Source organism: Manis pentadactyla, chromosome 5, assembly GCF_030020395.1.
Source record: "Manis pentadactyla isolate mManPen7 chromosome 5, mManPen7.hap1, whole genome shotgun sequence".
NCBI classification, from domain to species: domain Eukaryota; kingdom Metazoa; phylum Chordata; class Mammalia; order Pholidota; family Manidae; genus Manis; species Manis pentadactyla.
The window spans coordinates 4,633,809-4,652,171 of NC_080023.1; the positions used below are offsets into that span (position 1 = coordinate 4,633,809).

Here is an 18,363-nt window from a genome sequence, read left to right on the forward strand (position 1 = left end):
TTTGCCCACACTTTGATATGCCCTTTATACCCTTGTGAAGAACTTATTGGCGGTCACCACACAGGAACTGCTTTTTTTTTTTTTCAAGAGAAAGGAATATTATGAGAAAAATGTACTTCCATAGCTGATCATCTGACACCCTTTAAATGATCAAAATTAAGGATATTTAAAGCATGCATTAATTGTTGATTTACAGTTAGTTTTATCCTATCAGGGAGTAATCCCCCTTTCCTTTCTTTTTTTTTTGTTATCATTAATCTACAATTACATGAAGAATATTATGTTTACTAGGCTCTCCCCTATACCAGCTCCCCCCTATAAACCCCTTTACAGTCAAAATGTTGTAGAATCACTACTTGCCTTCTCTGTTGTACAGCCCTCCCCTTTCTCCCACCCCCCCATGCATGCTAATCTTAATACCCCCCTTCTTCTTCCCCCCCTTATCCCTCCCTACCCTCCCATTCTCCCCAGTCCCTTTCCCTTTGGTACCTGTTAGTCCATTCTTGGGTTCTGTGATTCTGCTGCTGTTTTGTTCCTTCAGTTTTTCCTTTGTTCTTATACTCCACAGATGAGTGAAATCATTTGGTACTTGTCTTTCTCCACCTGGCTTATTTCACTGAGCATAATACCCTCTAGCTCCATCCATGTTGTTGCAAATGGTAGGATTTGTTTTCTTCTTATGGCTGAATAATACTCCATTGTGCATATGTACCACATCTTCTTTATCCAATCATCTACTGATGGACACTTCGGTTGCTTCCAATTCTTGGCTATTGTAAATAGTGCTGCAATAAACATAGGGGTGCATCTGTCTTTTTCAAACTTGAGTGCTGCGTTCTTAGGGTAAATTCCTAGGAGAGGAATTCCTGGGTCAAATGGTAAGTTTATTTTGAGCATTTTGAGGAACCTCCATACTGCTTTCCACAATGGTTGAACTAATTTACATTCCCACCAGCAGTGTAGGAGGGTTCCCCTTTCTCCACAGCCTCGCCAACATTTGTTGTTCTCTGTCTTTTGAATGGCAGCCATCCTTACTGGTGTGAGGTGATACCTCATTGTAGTTCTAATTTGCATTTCCCTGATAATTAGTGATGTGGAGCATCTTTTCATGTGTCTGTTGGCCATCTGTATTTCTTTTTTGGAGAACTGTCTGTTCAGTTCCTCTGCCCATTTTTTAATTGGATTGTTTGTTTTTTGTTTGTTGAGGTGAGTGAGCTCTTTATATATTTTGGATGTCAAGCCTTTATCGGATCTATCATTTTCAAATATATTCTCCCATACTGTAGGGTTCCTTTTTGTTCTATTGATGGTGTCTTTTGCTGTACAGAAGCTTTTCAGCTTAATATAGTCCCACTTGTTCATTTTTGCTGTTGTTTTCCTTGCCCGGGGAGATATGTTCAAGAAGAGGTCACTCATGTTTATGTCTAAAAGGTTTTTGCCTATGTTTTTTTCTAAGAGTTTTATGGTTTCATGACTTACATTCAGGTCTTTGATCCATTTTGAATTTACTTTTGTGTATGGGGTTAGACAATGGTCCAGTTTCATTCTCCTACATGTAGCTGTCCAGTTTTGCCAGCACCATCTGTTGAAGAGACTGTCATTTAGCCATTGTATGTCCATGGCTCCTTTGTCAAATATTAATTGACCATATATGTTTGGGTTAATGTCTGGAGTCTCTAATCTGTTCCACTGGTCTGTGGCTCTGTTCTTGTGCCAGTACCAAATTGTCTTGATTACTATGCTTTGTAGTAGAGCTTGAAGTTGGAGAGTGAGATCCCCCCTACATTATTCTTCTTTCTCAGGATTGCTTTGGCTATTCGGGGTCTTTGGTGTTTCCATATGAACTTTTGAACTATTTGTTCCAGTTCGTCGAAGAATGTTGCTGGTAATTTGATAGGGATTGCATCAAATCTGTATATTGCTTTGGGCAGGATGGACATTTTGACGATATTAATTCTTCCTAGCCACGAGCATGGGATGAGTTTCCATTTGTTAGTGTCCCCTTTAATTTCTCTTGAGTGTCTTGTAGTTTTCAGGGTTGAAAAAATTTTTATTGAGGTACATACAATAGACAAATCTTAGCACATAGCTATGGGAAGACACTGGGTTGAGAGCTAAGTGGAAAGAAGTTTCGGGAAGCAAGCTCCAGGAAGAACAAACAGCAAGGCCAGAGGCCCAGAGGTAGGAGCACCAGAACCCCTGACTCCACCCCAGGCCTGCAGAGAAAACCCAGCGTCCCCTCTCCTGCCTGTTGTGGGGTGGGTGTGATATTAGCAGCGGCAGTGAGGGAGGGGTGCAGGTAGATACACACCTCCTTTGCTTGCACCTTCTCATTGCAGGCCCTCTGGGAATGTTGGTGAGTGACTCTTTCTAGCTGTTGTTGGCTTTCTTCATACCCCCATGCCCCCCTCCCAAGTATGGGACGTGCTCCTGGGTGGAAATGTGCCCCCACCTCCTCTGAGCTGGGGTTGTGCCTGCTGGGCTTATCAGTGTAGGGGAGGGGGTGGGAAGCACCTACCCCACTTGCAACTGTGCTTCCCCCTAACCCCCTGAGACACAGCCCAGTGTGCAGGTCCTGCCAGGAAAGCAAATGGCATATTGGGTTTCAGTGCCAAGAACAAGCTTCCCACAGTTTCTGCTGTGGTGCCTGCTGCCCTTCTCATTCCAAGTCAGGCTGGGCTTGGTGGGCACTAGAGGACACTTGGAGGAGCCGGCGTGGCTGGTGGCTTCCCCAGGTTGAGCTCTGGACACCCAAAGAGAGGTCCCATTTGGACTATGAGTGGCTTTGCAGGCTGCCCCTGAGCAGGAATCCACACCACGGTGCAGTGGACTCCAGTCTTCTCACCCCTGGCCTGGCAGAGGTCATCTTGCCTCTCAGAGCCACCCCTCCATCTGCTGGGCTAGCTCTTCCCTTGGCCTTCCCTGGCCCTTAAGGCAAGTGGACCAGCCCAGAGCTTAAGTGGGGGCAAGACAAGAATGTTAGGGACCCTGGGGAGCTGCAGTCCTCAGACTCAGAGGGGCCCTGGGCAAAACCCCTGGTCCACCCCTGGTTAGCAGAGATCAGCACACAGTTGGTGCTCAATAAATGCCTGTTTTGATCACTAGACCTATGACCCATGTGACGTGTTGGAGGAGCAGGTTTAGGGACCCATCACTGAGCCAGGTGGCCCCTCCAGCCCCACCCCAGCCACCACACAACTCCCCCTCTCAAGAGAGAGATGGGGATCTGGCAGTTCACCTACCTCTGCATTAAAATGTCTTCCAGGAGGGAAAAGAACTGTTGTCACTCTCTCTTTAGTGTGAACTAGCTTGTTCAAGTGGGGCATCCACCGATGCTGTGGGCAGCCGTAGGTCAGGGTGGTTGGCAGAGCTGCTCCCCAGAATGGAGGTCTGTTCCTGCCTCCCAAACACACCTGCCAGAGTGACAGCAGCACAGGAGGCAGAGAGATTCCCACCTAGATGTCTGGGGAACCATTGGGAGAGTGCAAACCTGATTATACTCTGTGATCCAGTTTTCCCTGAGTCATTGGCCTGAAATCTGCTTTGCAAAATGTCCAAGATACGGCTGAAAACTGACTTCAAGACTTTCAGTTCTGTTAGAATTGGATCTGTGCTATTGGCCCAGTACCTGGTAGAGGTGGGCTTCCTGTCCCCACAGTGGCAGTGGTGGCAAGTCGGTCTTGTCCTCACCATACCCCATGACCCTGTAGAAGCTTCCAGCAGCTAGGAGGACCCTGTGGTGTAGGCATGGCCCAGCCGGACCGACGTCTATTCTCCATCCCGGAGCGCTCAGTCAAAAAGTCTTTCCCTTCCCACCAAATGCCTGTGGCCTTCTAAACGACTCCCTCTGGCCACACGAGGGGCTGGGGCAGGGGTCACTCCTAGTAATGGGCAAGGGCAGCATCTGGCACAGATACCTGCAAGAAAGGGCATCTCTCCAGGTTCAGACCTGCACAGTGTCAAAGCAGTACAATGGTACCGAGAGTGCGAGGACACGGAAAGGAGAATCAGCACGGGAGCCCCTGGATTCAGAGAGAGGGGGCAGTAGAGGGCAGCGTGGCGGGCGCTTTCCGATGGGTGGAGCCGGGCAGTGGTGTCGGCGGTGTTAGTGCCCACCCAGAGGCTTACCTGGGGGAGTTTACGCAGTTCCACCTCCCAGTTTATTCCGGAGGCGTGACAGCCCTGGGCAGCGCTTACGAAGGGTCGTCAGGGGATGGGAGCGCAGAGGCCCTGCAGGTGGCTGGTTCCAAGGGGGTAGGGGGGTGATGGTGCCTGCTGGCTGGCGCCTGCAGGCGGTGTGAGCTCACGTGGGGCCGACATTGGATGGCCTGCCTGCCAACTGCTCTGCCCCAGCCCGGCCCTGGATACCTGGCATGAGGGATGCTCTGCCCCCTGGAGCCATTGAAGGGCCGGGGCTTGCGGCCCTTCCTGCCACTGTAATTACACGTCTCTGTCCTGTGGGCCGAGGCACAAAGGGCGTCAGGGAGGTGTTTGTTATTGCCTATGAATTAGGAGCTCATAAGAAAAGTGATGGCTGGCTCGGTGGCAAATTAGGACCTCGGTGCCCCTACACACAGCTGCCAGCAGCCCCTGGCCAGCGCCCATTGCCCAGCAGCCACTTGGCCTGTGCCCGCTCCGCAGCCCTTTGGCCACAGTACGGAGGCCGAGGACGCACACCAGTCCCCAGGGGCTCGCACACGTGCGTGCACACATGAATACACAGATGCAGACACACAGGCACAGCTACACGGCCGCAGCACGAGCACAGGCACCTGCAGGCACCCCCCCCTGCAGAGCAGCAACCCCCCTCGGCCGGCCTGACCCACCTGCCCTCCGTCCGCAGGGGCCACGAAGGACATGGGGAAGATGCTCGGGGGCGATGAGGAGAAGGACCCCGACGCGGCCAAGAAGGAGGAGGAGCGCCAGGAGGCCCTGCGGCAGGAGGAGGAGGAGCGCCAGGCCAAGTACGCCAGGATGGAGGCGGAGCGTGAGGCCATGCGGCAGGGCATCCGAGACAAGGTGAGCGGTGGCCCTGGTGACTGCAGGGGCTGCCCGGGGGCCGGGCTGAGGGAGGCTGCAGAGGGGAAGGGCCCCGGGGGCCCGGCTGCCCCTCCTCTCCTGGGCCCCACAGAGCAGACCCTTGGATCGCCTGCCTGGAGGTGGCTCGGTGGGAGGGGAGCAAGGCAGGGGAGGTCACCTCGCCCTCAGGTGCCCACCCTGCGGGCAGCTCACACTCTGTGGGGTCCCAAGTCCTTCCTGCTCCTCTCAGAGGGGCTGGGTCCCATCTTGGGGTGGGGTCTCCCAGTCTCCTTAGATGGGATGGTGGTTTCCACAGGAGAAAGCCCCCAGACCTGCGTCCCCTGGGACTCCCTCTGCTAAGGGCTCTGAGGAGGGGTCCTGCCCAGCGGGAAGTGGCTGGGCTGCAGGGGCCACAGCAGGTCCCGGGTGTGCGGAGTGCGTGGGGCAGAGGGAGGGGCAGGGGCAGGCAGATGGGGAGGGGCGGGGGTGAGGGCGAAGGCTGGGCAGCCGCGCTGGGGAGCTTGTCCGTCCTCCTGGCTGGATAACCCGCAGAGGGTCCTGCCAGGGAGCTTATTTGTCCCAGCCCTTCAGACTCGGGCAGGCCACGGCTTGGGCACCCCTGGGGCGTGCAGGGTGTGTGTGCTGTGGGGGTGGCCTCCCCAACCCTCACCAGGAGGCAGGGTGCTGAGCGAGCCCCTCCTGAGCCAGTGCTTAGTGGGTGTGGGGGCAAAATACACTTCACCTTAAATGGAAGCCACTCTGGCCTTCCCCTCTTCAAACCCTCCAGGGGCCCCATTTCATGGAGGGTCCCAGCCCAGGCCCGTGGTGACCTCTGCCCCAGGCCCTGCAGTGGCCCTGTGCCCCTGGAGGGCACACACTGTCTCAGCAGGCTGCGGTCCCCCCTCCCTCTGCCCACCACACACTGTCCCCTTTCCTGGCCTGCCTTGACCTGTGCCCTGCTGCTGTTCACCTGTGTGCTGCTCCTGCCCCCTCCTCACCCTCCTGGGTGCTGAGGGGAGCTGCCCTGTGCTGCTGAGCGGGTGGGCGAGTGCACATCGTCTCCAGACCTGGTGGGAATCGAAGGTCGCAGAGAGTCACCATGGAAGTGGGAGTGTACCCCCACCCTAAGAGCATCTGGGGTCCTGTGGCTCCATGGAAGGGCATGAGGCAGGGTGACCCCACCACCTCCCCAGCCAGGATGGATGGTGAATCATGTGCTCCCTGTTCTTAGAACCCCAGCTTCTGGGGTGGCCACAAGGAAGGCTGCACCTTTGGCGAAGCCCCAGGGCCCTCCAGGCGGGTTCTACAGGGGTCCCCTGGCCAGGGGTCCTACCTCCTCAGAAGAGTGCCCCCAAACCTGGGACCTCCTTGGGTGGGCTGGGCGCCTTCACTTCTGAGCCCCTCCACAGGCCTGGGCCAACCCAGGCTGTTCTGCCAGACCCCAGACCCAACTCAGCTCTGCCAGCCCCAGCTTCCAGGCATCGTCCTGCCAGGCAAGGGCTTCGTCCTGTGGACGTGCAGGCTTTTGTTCTTTCTGGCCTGGGAGGCACCCTGGTGTTGCAGATCCAGCTCCCAGGGTAGGTGTCAGAGCTGGGCCCCCACCCCGCTCACCTGCTGTGCCCGATCACTTTGTCAGGCTGTTACGGGGTTAAGTAGGACGCGTGGGCCAGGGCCTATTCCTGGAGGGCCTGCCTGCAGGGAAGGTGTGGAGGTGTTGGGGAGCAGACACCTGCCAGGGGCTCCCCAGACACCACAGAGCTGAGTGCCCTGGCAGGGCCTTTCCTGGGCAGCTAAATGGGGGTGGGGGGCAGTCACCTTGCCAGGCATACAGTGGGTATAGGGAAGATAGGAATGCTGGTAAGCCCCTTCCCCTCTCACGTCAGTTCGGACGGGGGTCTGACATGTTCCGCTGTTGCCCCAGGTCCTCACTATGCCAGCCTCCAGAATTCCGTGTGCCCCTCTGAGGAGCCCTCCGCTCAGCAGAGAAGTGCCTCTGCCCCAGGGACCTCCAGAAGCAGGGAATGCCCACAGCGGGAGGAGAGGCTGTGCCCCAAGGGTGTGGGGTGCAGGGCCGGAGCCTACACCGCTGCCATTGGCTGTCCTGACCGCTGGGGCAGGGCACCCCCTTGGCTGGGGCAGGGAGCTCAGTGCCCAGGAGTGCCGGCTAAGGGCAGACCTAGGTGGGGTCTAGGACATCGGCGTGGGAGCGTCCCGCCGGGGGCGAGGTCAGGCCGCCTCCAGGGAGAGGCCAGGCCCAAGGGTGTGGCTGCGGTCGCCCGACCAGGACCATGGATCTGGGCAGTGCGGGGCTGGCCGGACAGGAGGCCTGGGTGCTCCCGGCCGCTGCCCACAGGTGTCCCGCCGCCCTGGAAGGCCGGGTGGGGGGGGTGTCGGCATCCCCATAGGCAGCCACCCTCCCCTGCCTCCCCTCCTCAACTTCCTCTGACCCAGCTCTCTCCGCGGGGGTCTCCCCACCTCCAAGCGCCTCCTGGGAAAGGCTTCTTCCGGGGGTCCTGGTAGCCGTAGGGGGTGTGCACGGAGGGGGGGGGGCGGCTCGGTCTCTCCAGGCCCCTCGGCCGATCCCGCAGGTGCAGGGAGGGCCGGACCCCACCCGGCCCGGCGGAGCGCGGGGGGGGGCCCCCGGGTGCGCCTGACCCCCGCCGCCCCCCGCAGTACGGCATCAAGAAGAGAGAGGAGCGCGAGGCTGAGGCCCAGGCCGCCATGGAGGCCGACTCGGAGGGCAGCCTGACGCGACCCAAGAAGGCCATCCCTCCGGGCTGCGGGGAGGAGCCGGAGGAGGAGGACGGGAGCATCCTGGACACGGTCCTCAAGTACCTGCCGGGGCCGCTGCAGGACATGTTCAAGAAGTGACGCCCGGGCCGCCCCCGCCCCGCGCCCCCGCCCCGCCCCGTGTACGCGCCCTCCCGGAGGCCCCCGAAGGGATGCAGGCAGCGGAGTGCGGCCCCCACGCCGGTGTAAGCCATAGTCCACCCTCCCCGTGCTTCCATCGCCTCCGCCGCGGGGCAGGGCGCCCGGCCCCTCACCCAGGCCGACGTGGCGCGCGCCGGGGGCCCGGGAGGCCAGCCCACCCGCTCTCGCGGCCGCGGGCGGGTTGGACCCTCCCCACCGCCCACCTCAAAGCCTGGGATGCCTCCACCGCCCCCCACCCTTCACGACCCACCCGCGGCGCGCAAGGCCAGGCCCCCACAAGGGCCGGCCTCTCCCCCACCCTTCGGTGCGACCTCCCTCCGCGGGCGGGCGCTTGTCCAGGCCCAAACTCAGGAGCACAGCCATAGTGGGGGGAAGGTGGTCGTGCAGGCTGTGTGGGGGGTGCCTGGGGCAGAGGCGGGAAGCCCCCGCCTCCAGATGAGCCGGGACCCCCTCAGGCCCGAGGCGCGGGCCGCTGGATCTTGGCGTCTGCCTGCCCCCGGCTGCCCCCCTCCACCTGACCCTCACGCTCACCGTCCACCTGTCTCTCTGTGTCCTGCTCCGTCCCTTCTGGGCTCCCGCCTGGGGAAGGCTGGCTTCTTAGGAATGCCGGGGCCCTGTTCTCTTCTCAGCTAAGGAAAACAAGATAGGCTTAGGGGAGATTCTTAGATGCACCCCGAGTGTGGCACACAGAGCCCTCGCACACCCCTGTAGCTCATGCCCCTCTGCGTCCGTGGACCCAGCCCTGCCCACCCCTCTCCCTGGTGGGCACCTCTGTCTCCTCCGAGGCTGCTCTGGGGGCTCTCTGCCCTCAGCCCTGAACGCCCACCTGCACCGGGAGCTGGGAGGGCACGCAGACACCCGGGTGCCGAGGGCGGCGCGTCTGGAGACAGCGCGCAGAGGACGGCCTGCACCTGCCCTGCAACGCCCGTCGCGCCGGCGGGGCTGCCGGGGGCTCCTGCGCGTGGATGTGGGATTTGACAGAAGCAGCGGAGGCGGGCTGAGCCCGGCTCCCCAACCCTTCCGCTCCTCCATCCTGGTTTAATTTGCGTCACAATGTGTTGAATCTCAGGTAAATGAGGTCTTCTGTATTCGAGGAGTTTTATCTAGGCAGAAAGCCCGTCGCGTCGGTCCGGGCCCTTTCCGGCCTTGACAACAACTTCATCGTCCACGTGTCGCGGCCGGGGCGTGGCCCTCCATCGCTCCCCAGAGAAGCCATAACAATTGGAGCGCCGTGCGAACCGAACTGCGAGGCCCTGCATCGGAAGCGGCGGCGACTCGGCGCTCCCGCCTCTCCTGCGCCCCGCGGTGCGCCCCACTCCCCCCGCCAGTGTCTTTTTTTAATGCCTGTTTTCACACGCAGAAAGCCAGCTCTGAGCTGACGGGCCTCGTCCCATAGAAACCCCGCGTCCCGTTCCCCCGCACGGGGCGCCTGCCGCCGAGCTTAGCGTAGACGTGGATGTTGTCCCTCCGTCTGTCCGTGCGTCCGCGCCTCCTCCTGCATGTCGGGGGCGTCGCGTGTGTTCTCAACGAGTGGAATCACAGCCAATAAACACCACAGTGATTCCACACCGCCTGGCCTCCAGGGTCCTGACGCCACCGGGAGGCAGTGGGGGGCCGTGCACAGGCGGCGGTCCTGACGGGGGGCGGGGGCCGGGGGCCACACCACGCCCTGCCATGTAGGAAGCACCTTTCCCTCTGGCTGGAATGGGCAGGGCCTGGCCCGGTCTCGCCGAGGCAGCCCCAGTGCTGCCCCTCGTGGCCCCTGACCTCCATGCCCTGGCTCCCAGCTGCATAGACCCCTTCACACCCTTTCCCTCTCCGCAGCCATGCCAGGCCCTGGGGGCCCAGGGCCCACAAGCGGGCCAGGCCTCGGGTCCTACTCCTAGTCTGTCCTGTGGTAGCGTCCCTGCTCCCTGTGCCCCTCAGAAGCATCTGTGGGTCCCACACCCCACAGGGGACACCTGGCCATCTGCTTGTGGAAGCTGCTGGCTCCCTGGCCTGGCCCTGGGCTGGCGCAGCCTAGATGGCCTAAGTCCCTCCTGTGCCCAAGGCCCAACCCAAGGTGCTGTGGCCGCCTGTGTCCCCAGAAAGGCCTAGCTCGACCTCCACTGCTGAGGCCTCCCTCCAGGGAGGTGGCATCTGTGATTTTCCTCACCCTGCTGGCTGGGAATGCACAGAGGGCTTCCACCAGAACGTGCTCAGTCCTGGCCAGGAGAAAGACCACACTCACCCAGGCCCCTGGCCACGTGCCCCAAGGCTGCCGGGAGCCCTCCCCCTTTGCCTCTGCCTAAGATGCTGGGGTGGGGGGGAACATGCTCCAGCACCTCGGCAGGGAGCAGGCCTCCCATCCCGCCTCCCACAGCCTCCGGGGGAGTTTTGCCCGCAGCCCAAGTACTGGTGAGCCATCCAGGGCATCCTACCTGCTGAGGAGGGAGCAGCTGTTCACCCTCCTTCCCCCGGATCCAAAACTGAGTCTTCGCAGACAACTCTGTGGCTTTGGGCTTTGCACGCTGCCCCAGCGCGGCTGCTCTTAGAAGGGCACCAGACACGGGGCATCATTCCTCCTTCACCCCCCAGCCCAGCTGGGACTGCCTCCGGGCTGAGCAGTGGTGACCTGGATGCACCTTCCCTCAGAGCCCAGCCGGCCCCCTCAGCTGCTGGTGGGTCAGGCCCCGGTGCGGTGGTGCGTCTGGGGACCCCAGGGAAGGACAGGTGCTCGCGGGGTGTCTGCTCAGCGCCTGCCAGCAGCCGAGCTCGGTTCTAGGCTCCGAGATTAAGGTCCCTTTTTCCAGCGTCAAGAGACAGATGATAAAGAGATATGGAACGAGTCGAGCGGTGATTTCCTGTGTGGAGGCAACTGAGCGGGATGAGGGGCAGAGAGGGTGGTGAGGCAGCCTTCTCACCACTGAGGAAGCGACAGTGTGCAGGTGCCCCAGGTGGGGGGCCTGCGGGCCTGCGGTGGGAGAGCTTTCCAGGCAGAGTCCCAGGGCCCCGGGCGGGGGCTGCCCTGGGACCCCAGGGCGCTGACCGTGGGTGACCTTGCCCTGGCTGCTTGCTTGAGGGGTGCACTGCCCCTTAGCAGAGTCTGTTTCCTTTCTGGACACTTTACTTTTTTTTTTTATTAAGGTATCAGTGATAAACAATCTCATGAAGATTTCACAAGAAAAACCATGTGGTTACTACATTCACCCTTATTATCGAGTCCCCCTCATACCCCATTGCAGTCACTGCCCATCAGTGTAGTAAGATGCCAGAGAGTCCCTGCTTGTCTTCTCTGTGCACACTTTACTTTGACACAGCAGAGCACACTCCCATACTAGTACCCCCTAGACATGACCTCGGGCAGCAGGCGCCCTGTCTCCTGTCTCTGATGACCTCTCCTGGGTCCCTGCCCGCAGCCAGCCCTACACAGAGCCTGCTGCCATCTCCTACCTCCTCTCCCGACACCTGCACTCCCGAGCTACGGGAGTCACAAGCCACTTAACCATCAAGGCTGTCAGGACAAATCTTTAAAGGTCTGGCAATTAAGGACTATAATCGGCAGCTAGACAAACCCTGCTGTCCAGCAATCACAGCCAGCTGGGCTTAGAGGACCCTGAGTGGGGGCCACCAGGCCACACAGTCTGGAAAGGGCTGCACTCCATCTCCGCCGGTTCCTTCAGGTCTGAAGGAAGGGTGTGTCGCCGGGGGTGACGGGCTAGGACTTGGGCAGGGCAGAACGCACCTGAGCGGTGCAGTCCCGGGGGCTGGGGACCAGGCCAGGCTTGAGTGGGGGCGGGAGAGGGCGTGGGGTGGGGGCCAGGCTGGGGTCCGTGCTCGGGGCGGGCAAGGGCTCCGGCTGCAGCAAAGCTGCGCCAGCATCCCCCACTATCTGGGTGGCCCAGGGCCTCTCGATCTGGGGCCCTGAGACCAGGCGTTGGGGGCCAAGCCTGGCCTGCCGAGCAGGCGAGGGGATGTGTGAAACCCCAGAATCCCCGTCGCCCCTGCCGTCCCTCTGGGCTCCACTCCCTGAAGGCCTGAGCCAGTCAGCAAGAGCCATTCCCTGCCACCATGATTGGCTCCGAGAGGACCAAGGGCTGCCGGCGGGCTAGCCAGGGCCTGGGATAAGCAAGCTGGGCAGGTGGTGCGCTGCAGGTCTGAGGACTGTCCTGGGGCGCCCTCCCTGCTCCTGCCCCATCCCTCCCCTGTTCCCTCCCAGTCCCTTGTCCTTGCTGCGCCCTCCTGAGCCTTCACTGTGTTCCCCAGGTCCTGCCCAAGCCCTCCACATGTCCTCTCGCAGTGGTCACTGCGGGAACCCAGGAGCCAAGGAAGGGCTGGGTGGGGGACCAGGCTCCAGTGGCCAATGCTGCCCAGCTGGGCTTCACTTTGCAGCCTGATGCTCAGGGGAGAACCGCAGCCAGGTGGGTGGGCTCAGCCGGCACCCCGAGACCTGCTCCCTTTACGTTTATCCCAGAGTGGAAGAGCCAGGCCCCTCTCTGTGGCCAGCTGCCCCCGAGCCCACTCAGGGGGGGCCACCTGGCTCCCAGACCCAAATGGTGCCCAGGGTGATTTTGCTCAGCCTCAGAAGATGATGAAGCATGGGAATCGAGTTTAGTTGATTTTTACAAAATAAAACACAATTCTTGCACCTTTCAGTGAGTCCACTGAGATTTATGCTGCTCAGAGGGCAAAAAAGGACTTTGCCAGGAGGGTGGGAGGGGATCCTCCCCGGTGGGGGGAAGGCTGGGCTGGTGGGTGGGGATGAGTCAGGGCCTGGCTGAAGCAGCAGGAGACCTGGGTCCTGGGGCACTGGTGGGTGGAGGGAGACACCGCTCCCTCCGTCACTCTCTCCCCTGCCCTCTCCAAACTGTCTTGTGCAAAGAGGATTCCTTGGAAAGGCAAATGTTCTTGTTAATTAACCCAACAATTTCAGGGCCAGCCTCTGCATTAACCTTTGATTTGCTGAAGAACAAACCTTTTGTGCTGATTCTGACAGCAGCCAGACAGAGTTACTGTGTGTGCAGCTGCAGCAGGCTCGGCCACAAGGAGGGCCCTGTGCCCTGTGTCCAGGTGGCCAAAGCCCTGATTCTTTCAAAGGAGTCTTAGAGTCTGGGGTCTGTCAGCCAGAACTCAGCCTCTGTCCACCACACCTGTTCACCAGGCCCTGGCTGTGGAGCCCAAGGAGGGGGGCACACCCCATCCCACCTCCTAGCCCCTTCCTCACCTGCCCTGGGCTGGGACTAGGGAATAGGAGCTGGGTCTGTTTGGAACTTCCAGGCTAAGATGAATGATTGACACTCTGCATTGGTCTTCTCTCAAGCAATTAATTCCTCATACAATGAGCAGAAGAAGTGAAGTTAAATAGATAAAAAAAAAATCACCAACCAGGATAAATTCACCAATGCCTGGAGGAAAATACACAAGATGAGCTGGAAAGCAGGGAAATGCTAAATAATAAACAAACCCACGATGATGGGTGTGTCACAGGGACACAGCAGCTGTCTGACTGAGTTCCCCATGGCCAGAGCTGCAACAACTGGAGCAAAATGAAGTAGTGTTGGATTTACCCGAAGTGTAGAATGAATATCCGAGTTTACACTGATATAAATGATTGAATAAATAAATAAGTAGGGGGAAGAGAAACTCCGGTGCGGAAGAATTCCAAATAATGTATGTAGACACTGATTTCAAGGGGATGGAGCAAACTGTCCATTCTGTAAGTGTGGGCTACATATAGTGACTTCCTTCCAAAGAACACTGTATGGAAAGGGGATAAAAAGAGTGAGTATGTTGGAGAAACCTGACAAACACCACCGCCTCCAGATCAAGGTTAGTATCAACACTGACAGGTTGTGTTGGGGTCTTCCTCCAAAACCCATATAGCCAAGAGAAGAACATCAGACTGACCCCAAATGAGGGGTCTTCTACAAAATAACTACCACTCCTTAAAGCAGTCAAGGTCATCAAAAATAAGGACTGTGTGAGAAAACGCCCCAGACAAGAGGAGCCTAAGGAGACCAGTGCCATAATGTGATATCCTGGATGGGGTCCCAGGATAGAAAAAGTGCATCAACCAAAAACAAAGGAAATCTGAATAAATATGGGCTTTAATTTTTTTTTTAATGGTACCAGTGTTGATTAATTCACTGTGACAAGGGCACCATAGGGAGAACTGGGTGCCTGGCATATGGGAACTCGGCATCATCCTCAAAATTTTTCTGTAAGTTATAACTTCTAAAAGTTGAAGTTTACTTCAAAATTAAACTGGAAAAGGCATAAGCCAGTTCAATTACAATTAAAACCAGTAGCTAATGAAAGACACAGAAGAGAGGGACGTGCAGGTTCAGCCCCTAACCAGCTCACCCACCCAGAGGGCCCCAAAGCCACATGGGCTTCAGCCTGAATATTCTCACTCCCTCACCTTCTGCCAGGTGGGAACTGCTGCAGGGGGACAGGACAGGGAGGGGGAAGAGCAGGCTGACTCTTGATGGCAGGGAGGGTTCCAGGGCCGTGTGCTGCCAGGGAGGATGCAACGTCCAGCCTCAGTCCGTGGGGCGAACCTGGCCGGCCGCCTGACGCCAGCTCAGCCGAATGCAGGTAAGTCCGACTGCCCTGGCCCAGCTGAGCCCGGCCCGGCCCTGACCAAATTCCCAGGCTGCAGAGGCTAGAGGGTCATCAAAAGCGCAGCAGCACTCCTACCCGATGTGGAAAGGGAAGCAAATGCATCTCAGAAACGGTGGGAAGAGAGTAAAACCCCACCGCGCTGTATGTCAGCGGAACTCGGTTCCGGACAGGGCCGCCCAGGCATGAGCAAGATGGAGGAGCCCCAAGGCGCCTGAGAAGGTCACTGCAGAGAGGCAGGCAGGCCGACTGAGAGCAAACCCAGGCCAGGAGCCCGACGGGAGGAGAAATAACTCAGTGAGCAGCTTAGGAAGAACGGGAGTCCAGTCAATGCCGCGTTCGGAGGACAAGAACATGTGACCCGAGGAGACGCGCCTCTTCAGTGATGAATAGAACAAGCGGCTGAAAATCAGGAAAAGATACAGAAGATTCAAAGAATACGGTTAGCAAACTCGGCCAGTCGAACATATATAGAACTCAGTACTCAACTGAAAAATTCACATTCTTTTTGAAGTTCTCATGAATATTTACAAAAATTACCTTTGGGCCATAAAGCTGGTCCCAACATATGACAGAACATGTGCTGTAGCCTCAGGGCGACTAGTCTAGAGATTAACAACCAGGAGATAATCAGAAAACCCCCATATGTTTGGAGATTAAACGTCTAACTTATCCGTAGGACAGAGAAAACTTTAAAATGGACTTTTGTCCATTTTAAATTCTTTTTGAAGTCCGTTAAAATGGACTAATGTCCGTTGTTCAAATTAATAAAGGAAACCTCCCCGACAGGGCGCAGGGAGGTCAGCAGGGGGCGCCCTCAAGCATCCGGGTTGCTTTTGCTACTTTCCCACCCACTGGACAAGGAAGGTTTCCGCCGGCCCCTCAAGAGCCCAGCCAATGAGCAGCCTCGACACGCGAACTCCCAGTTTCCTCCAATGGGCTTTTTCCTTAGAACAGCCCCCCAAGCAGCCCTTCCTCTGGGAAAGAGCCGCCCCTCCGCTGTCCTCCAGGCTCACCTGTGGGTCGCGTCTCTGCGTTTGCCCTTTGGTCTGGAGCTGCAATTCTTCTCCTCCTGAATAAGTCTGTTTTCGTTCATAAAAGAACAGTTTTACTTTAAAGCTTAGCGGTTTTTGGTATGCCCTTATAAATTGGTTTTAAAACTTAAGGGCGACCACCCGAAGAGCAGAATACAAACATGGATGAAGAACTGGTAAACCGGTGGAAGCACAAAGGAATGAAGAAACGGGATAGAAGCGGTGGCGGGGAGGAAACGGCAGGGAGCCCCCCCCACACCCGGCTGCACAGGCAGTCGGCGCAGCTGCCGGGGCCGCGTGTCCCGGGACGCGCCTCTGGCGCCGTGAGTGCGCAGCCGGCCGTCCCTGGGAGGGGCCCCACAACCCCCGGGCTGGCCGGACGGCACCCCAGCTCCCTCCACCCTGGGACAAAAATGGGGACCGATTTCAGGCCAGGCACTTGCCGTCGGGCCCCCCAGGGCTCCCCACAGGAGTGCACCCCAGTCACCCGCGGAGCTGGCTCAGGAAACTGCCTCCTATGCGTCAACATCCTCCGACCAGAAAACCCCAGAAGCTGAACAAGCCAGATGTGGCGCTTGTCGCCGGGAGACACAGGTGGGCCCATGGGCGTCCGGGCGGAGGGGACTCCTCGGGCGTGGGCACTAACGCGTGGCTTGGGGCAGGGCCCCAGGCCGTGGACTTTGCTGTCAGGAAGCACGCGTCTTCGGTGACTGGGCATCTGGGTGCATCCTGGCACAGGAGGGAAGCCCTGGGCGGTGGGCCAAGCACAGCCATCACTCTGCGGCACCAGGATAGCGGGTGTCGGTTCATTTTGTGGCTTGGACGTGTTTACGTTCTGCCTGTGTTCAGGTGCAGTGACAAACTGCTCTTGTTTCTGTCTTGGTCCGTCAGGGTGGCTTTTCTTGGTGGCAGTGTCCTGTGAAAGCGCTTCTGTTGGACGGGTTGCCCCAGCGCCTGGCAGGGAGTGTGGGGCCAGCCCCTGGGAGCCAGGCTGCGTTTGGCTTTCTCACGGGAGCCAAGCCGGACCCGTGCTTCCCTCTTGGTGGTCCCTGCACCTCCACGTAAAGGATTTGGACCCCAGCCCTTGTCTTTGGGGTGACTTCTGCGAGAACCCAGATGAAGACAGTGCACACCACGAGTGGGCTGAGAAGCAGGCCGCCAGGGGGTCCTCAGCGGCATCCACGCCTGTCCCGAGATGTGACCAGAGCTAAGGCCGTAACAGCCCGATAGGGCTGCCTGGCCGCCGGTCACTCTCCGTGCCACCGGTGTCCAGAAGGGTGTCAGTTAACACCCCGTGGAGGGGGCCTCAGGACGCCTTTTGAGATACCTTAACCCTCTGCAGCTGGACGGCAGGTCTGTGTCTGGACGGGGCTGTGAGGACAGCAGTCCATGGGCCTCCTGGACCAAGACAGGCCTGCTCAGGAGGAAGCTCACCCTGGGACTGAGAGGGGTACCCCAGTGGAGGTTGCAGGAGTCTCAAGGCCCAGATTCCCTGGAGACCCCTGAGCACGAAGAGAAGCTCCTTCCTTTGCCTGGAGACACAGGCAGAGGTCCACTCACCAGCCATTTCTCTCATGGCTGCTGGTGCAGCGCGCGGGTGCCTCCCCAAGGTGTGCTGGGGGCCCCTCGGCTGAGGGCAGGGCCCGCTGGGCCCACTGGGAGCATGCCTGGGAGGGGCCCAGGGCCCTGGGCTCGGGCGGAGCACACACAGCACTTTTCAGCAACTCCAAGATTTGTGCAGGACTCTGAAGCCAGTCTTAGGATGTGGTGCAGAAAAACCAGTGCCCTGCTGTACCTGCCATGGAGATGCACTTTAGGGGTCAAGGGCTGCAGGGCAGGGTGCTGAGACAGCAGCCTGCCAAGTAAGCTCGTGGGCACGTGGCCCTCTCTGGAGCTGCAGGATGTACTGGGGAGGGGTGGGCATTGGTGGCCAGGGTTGGTGGTGGAGACACAGCCCTCTGGCATCAGAGGGGATGATGGGATGGGAGAACTCCCCAACGACAGGGGCTGGGAGGCTTTACAGGAAGCGCAGGTTAGGATTAGGGGCCTCACAAAGCCCAGGCCGTGCAGGTGATGGTGGGCGCCCTGGGCTGAACCACTGGCACCCCACCTCCCACTGCCCTGCCCCTGGCAGTGTCTTCACGATGGCGGTCGGCACAGATGTGCGCTTGGTGTGCAGCCCTTTCGGTGCCTCATAGGAGCAGTAGCTTGCGTTCGCTAGCACAGCCAGGGGTGCGCATCCGTGTGCCATCTGGCCCCAGTGTGGGTCTACCCTCTCTTCACTGGGTCATCTGGACATTGTGCAGGACGTCACACTGGCCTGTGGCACCACGGGAGGCAGATGCAGGGTGAGGAGGCTCTGGTCAAGTGACACACATGCCAGAGGGCAGAGGAAACCCCAGGGATCCAGGAGCCGGCTGATGCTCAAATCTCATTCCGTGTTCTTTTAAAGAAATTAAGCAAGAATGTACATACAGTAATATGCACAGATCTTAAGCATATTGTTTGATGGTTTTTGACAAACACCAGGTTACCTGTTCCTTGGGTGACCTTGTGGAAGATACAGGAGGTTCCCTCAGGCCCTTCCCCATAAAGCCCCGATTCTTTCTGTTAGAAGCAACTGCAGTTCTATTTCCTACTGGTATTGTTTGATTTGCCTGCTCTTCCCCTTCGGATGAATGGGTCATGCGGTGTGCTCCCCGTCGCCTTGGGCTGTCCCGCCCGGCACGTTCTGGAGAGCCGGCTGTGGTGGCATGTCACCTTTGCAGGCACAGCACGT

At 58.6% G+C, this 18,363-nt stretch overlaps 1 protein-coding gene across 1 annotated transcript in view; it reads left to right on the forward strand.

Annotated features, from left to right (window-relative positions):
* CPLX1 (complexin 1) overlaps positions 1-7,923 on the forward strand; it is a 36,462-nt gene extending 28,539 nt beyond the window's left edge. Inside the window, exons 3-4 of the mRNA XM_036921193.2 lie at positions 4,844-5,019; positions 7,693-7,923. Of these exons, the coding sequence (XP_036777088.1) occupies positions 4,844-5,019; positions 7,693-7,890 (374 nt within the window). The 3' untranslated portion in view covers positions 7,891-7,923. The remainder of the gene's footprint in view (positions 1-4,843; positions 5,020-7,692) is intronic.
* The last annotated feature ends 10,440 nt before the right edge of the window (positions 7,924-18,363 follow it).